This window comes from Triticum aestivum, chromosome 1A, assembly GCF_018294505.1.
Source record: "Triticum aestivum cultivar Chinese Spring chromosome 1A, IWGSC CS RefSeq v2.1, whole genome shotgun sequence".
Lineage (NCBI taxonomy): Eukaryota > Viridiplantae > Streptophyta > Magnoliopsida > Poales > Poaceae > Triticum > Triticum aestivum.
The window spans coordinates 263,132,245-263,136,457 of NC_057794.1; the positions used below are offsets into that span (position 1 = coordinate 263,132,245).

A 4,213-nucleotide genomic window follows, 5' to 3' on the forward strand; every position below is an offset into this window, starting at 1 on the left:
GGAGGGGGCGGAGGCGATGCTGGACGAGGCGAAGGAGGCGAGGCCGGCGGCGGCATCAAGGGCATCGTCCATGGCGAGCGGCTAGGAGCGCGAGCAGGCGGGAGGAAGGGAAATGGTGGACAATTTGCCACCGACTGGCGGGCCACGGGGAATAGTTCGCGCGCGGGGCGCACGTCTGTCTCGTGTTTGTGCCGACGCAACTCAGGCTCAAAATTGGGCCGGGAACGGGTCGGCAGGCGGACGAAAATCAGACGCGGGTCCGTTTGAGTCGGCTCGTTGGGCCGACTTTTCTGTCCGTCACGACGCAAACAGACACACCGCAGACGAAATGGGTCGACCCGTTGGAGTTGCTCTTAAAGGCTCATGCTCCGTTTTATATATAAATCAATGGAAATCATACCCTGAAACACAGTGGAGCTACAATTCCTCTGAATCGCCATAATTGGAAAAGCACGCCACGTTGCCCTGCTTAAACACCATTTGTCGAACGCAGGTGAAGATAAAAAACGAAGAAAAATATAAGCAGGAAATGTGAAGAAGCTTCTCATGAGCCCCCTCTCGCTATAAAACCTCCGCTCCTCCTTCCACTTCCTCAAAACCTTTCCATTAATCTCCCATCCACACCTACCCGGCAACCCCACTCCACACTATCTATAGCATGTTACTCCATTAGAGGAGGAGGTCCATAGGTCTAAGCTCGCCGGCTCTCCCAGCTCTCGCCTCCATCTCCATGAGCGGGAACCACGCACATTGTGCATTGGTAACTCCGTCGCCATACATCTAGGTTGGCTAGCTAGCAATCCCGGCCCGCCTCGGTCGATAGATCTCTCCTCGCTGGTAAACATGGAGCTGGCGACGATGGTGACGCTGACGCTGCTGGCCCTCTCGGCGGCGGCGCTGGTGCGGCTGCTGGTGGAGCGGTCCCGGCGGCGGCGGTGCTATCTGGTTGACTACGTGTGCTACAAGGGGACGGACGACCGCAAGCTCCCCACGGATCTGTGCGGCGAGATCATCCAACGGAACAAGCTGCTGGGGCTGGAGGAGTACAAGTTCCTGCTCAAGGTCATCGTCAACTCCGGCATCGGCGAGGAGACGTACGGCCCGCGCAACATCATCGCGGGGGGCGACGCGAGCCCCGACCGCGTCGCCGAGGGCATGGAGGAGATGGACGAGACGTTCCACGCCGTGCTCGACGAGCTGTTCGCCAGGTCAGCCGCGCCGGGCGGGCTGGGCCTGCGCCCCGCCGACGTGGACCTGCTCGTCGTGAACGTGTCCATGTTCTCCCCGGCGCCGTCCCTGTCGGCGAGGGTGGTGCGCCGCTACGGCCTCCGGGAGGACGTGAAGGTGTTCAACCTCACCGGCATGGGCTGTAGCGCCACCCTCATCGCCCTCGACCTCGCCAACAACTTCTTCAGGTGCCCTTGTTTTCTCCCCGCATCTCCAACCAGCATTATCTTCTCTGTTGCGCAACTAATACAACGGCTAGTGTCCAATAATTCAACGGCCTGGATTCAACCAGCACTAACAACTGATTGTTTTTTACGCTCGGCTCTCGCTCGATCCGGGTCCAAGCGTAGTGGTACGACAAGCGTGCAGTCGGTGAGAGTTTGAGACGCCCGAATAGCGCATTGCATTGGCAGGCAAAAGCCTAAAGTTGGGCCGCAGTGGCCCCTAGCAATTTATTTGCTGTGCATCCGTCCGGTGAGCTATTCTGATCCTGATCAGACCATTTATCTTCTCTACTGTAGAGTAGTCGATTACAGCTTGCTGCTGAGCTGAGCTAGATGGCACTAGGTAGATGATCTTTCTCGTACCATGTCCATTGTCACCCGGGAGAAGAAAAACCTCACTGTGAAATGTATATGGCCGTCACGTGCCCAGGACAAGGACTCCCATTAAAGATGTATACATATTTTTCCCACCCGTGAACTTTGAAACCCAAGAAAGTAGACACAACCGAGTACAGTACACTTTTTTTGAGGGAGCAGTACAGTACACTTTGCAGTACACCGAGCGGTACCTTGCTATTTTTAACAGCAATAAGAAGAACCATAAATTCCAACTCAAAAAAAAAAAGACCATAAATTCAGTGCCCACTCACCTGCCTCCCAAGACGAGCGGATCCATCTTACCCTGTAGTCCCATATGACCATCCTATCCACCATGTGATGCTAGATCAAATCATGTGATGAAGGGCCAAGATCGACGCAGAATAAATGTTAGTAACAGCGAGATGGTGAAGTTACCTGTCCCTGCCTGCATCGTGCAGTGTAGGCACCAGCTCTGCATGTTAGCCAACTGCCCTACCACTATTAGTAGTAGTACAGTACTGTGTAGTTTGTCCTGCATCGCTTCAATGCCGGCTCGCCAAGTTTGGTTCGCTTTTAGTAGCTGCAGTGCAGCAGCAGTAGCAGATGGGTGCAGGGAGACGGTGCGTGAATATGTTGACGTGGACGGTGGACGGACGAACCTCCTCTCCTCTGCCTCTTCTCTGCCTCTTGCGCCATAGCGAAGTGAAGAGCAGAGAGTAATGGCGTCCGGCATGGCAGACTGCGGCTCCGGCCATCTGCGTCCATGCCAAATTGCCAGTGTACTGTTCCATTGGCCTCAAGAATTTGAGACGGAAATGTTTCTTGTTTTTCGCTCTGCGAATCTGTAGTACTTTCTAGTCTAGGGGTAAAAATTGATCCGTGTTTACAATGTGCATGGTAAAAATTGATCCGCAGAACGCACGCGAACAAGGTGGCGCTGGTGATGACGTCGGAGTCGATCGCGCCCAACTGGTACCCGGGGAACAGGCGCTCCTTCATGCTGGGGAACTGCCTCTTCCGCTCCGGCGGCTGCGCCTACTTCCTCACCAACTCGCCGCGGCTGCGCCCCCACGCCAAACTGCGCCTCCGCCACGTCGTGCGCACGCACACGGGCGCCTCCGACGAGGCCTACAACTGCGCGCTCCAGATGGAGGACGACGCCGGCCGCCCCGGCTTCCACCTCGGCAAGGAGCTCCCCCGTGCCGCCGTGCACGCCTTCGTCAAGAACCTCCGCGTGCTGTCGCCCCGCGTGCTCCCGCTCCCGGAGCTCCTCCGCCTCGCCTACGCCACGCTCTCGGCGCGCTTCCTCACGCGCACCAACAAGAAGAAGCCCTCCTCCGCGCTCACCATCCGGATGAAGGCCGGGGTGGACCACTTCTGCGTGCACACCGGCGGCGCCGCCGTCATCGACGGCGTCGGCAAGGGGCTCACCCTCACGGAGCACGACATCGAGCCGTCGCGCATGACGCTGCACCGCTTCGGCAACACCTCGGCCAGCAGCGTCTGGTACGTGCTCTCCTACATGGAGGCCAAGAAGCGGCTCAACAAGGGCGACCGCGTGCTCATGCTCACCTTCGGCGCCGGGTTCAAGTGCAACAGCTGCGTCTGGACGGTGGAGAGGCCCGGCACCGACGCCGGCGTGTGGGCGGACTGCATCCACGAGTACCCGCCCAAGGAGATCAGGAACCCATTCATGGAGAAGTACGGCTTCGTCAAGGACATGAGCGCCTTGTGATCTGGCCCAGCAACTTCACGTACATGATCGTCACTTAATTTCTACGTATACTCGGTTGATTATTAAGATGAAATAGTACATGAAGGACAAGACGAGGAACAAATAGTGTTAAGCTAAGGATTCATTTGCAGGTATACATCTATAGCTTATGATTCTTTTTTATGGTGGCCGTGATGGAGGAGCGGCGCATTATTGTACACTTCTGTGGGCCGCGGGGGATGTGTTGTTTTGTATTTTATTAAAGTTTTCGGTGTCCATGTTAGTTTTTTTTCTGAAGAATTGGTTGTGTTGTTTTGTCCGTGTCGATGGATCTGAGTGTCCGGTTAATTAATCAATGGAATTTTTTTGTAACGATGTTTTTTCAATGAAGGTCATACCATATACCGGTACTCAATCATGATTGGTGGTATATTGGTCTTGCGGATATACCTTGCCTTTCATTTTCTTCTTTTTGTTGTTGCCAACCGACACAATGATATACAAGTAAGGGCATCTCCAACAGCAACCCGTAAATTTTCTCCCGCATCTGTTTGCGGACAAAGGGACCAGTCCGCGAATATGAACGAGGGAGTCCGCCATCCAACGTTGTTTGCATACATCCGGACAATAATTTAAACTAATCGGACGAAATTCATCTAAATCGGACGGATTTCATTGTAAGTTAGAA

General features: G+C 54.9%; 1 protein-coding gene across 1 annotated transcript; it reads left to right on the top strand.

The window, feature by feature from the left end:
* The first annotated feature begins 578 nt into the window (after window positions 1-578).
* LOC123045237 (3-ketoacyl-CoA synthase 12) lies at window positions 579-3,840 on the top strand. Its single transcript, XM_044468215.1, has 2 exons — window positions 579-1,415; window positions 2,727-3,840. Exons 1-2 carry the CDS (start codon window positions 844-846, stop codon window positions 3,544-3,546), a joined length of 1,392 nt encoding a protein of 463 aa, XP_044324150.1. The 5' UTR covers window positions 579-843; the 3' UTR covers window positions 3,547-3,840.
* The last annotated feature ends 373 nt before the right edge of the window (window positions 3,841-4,213 follow it).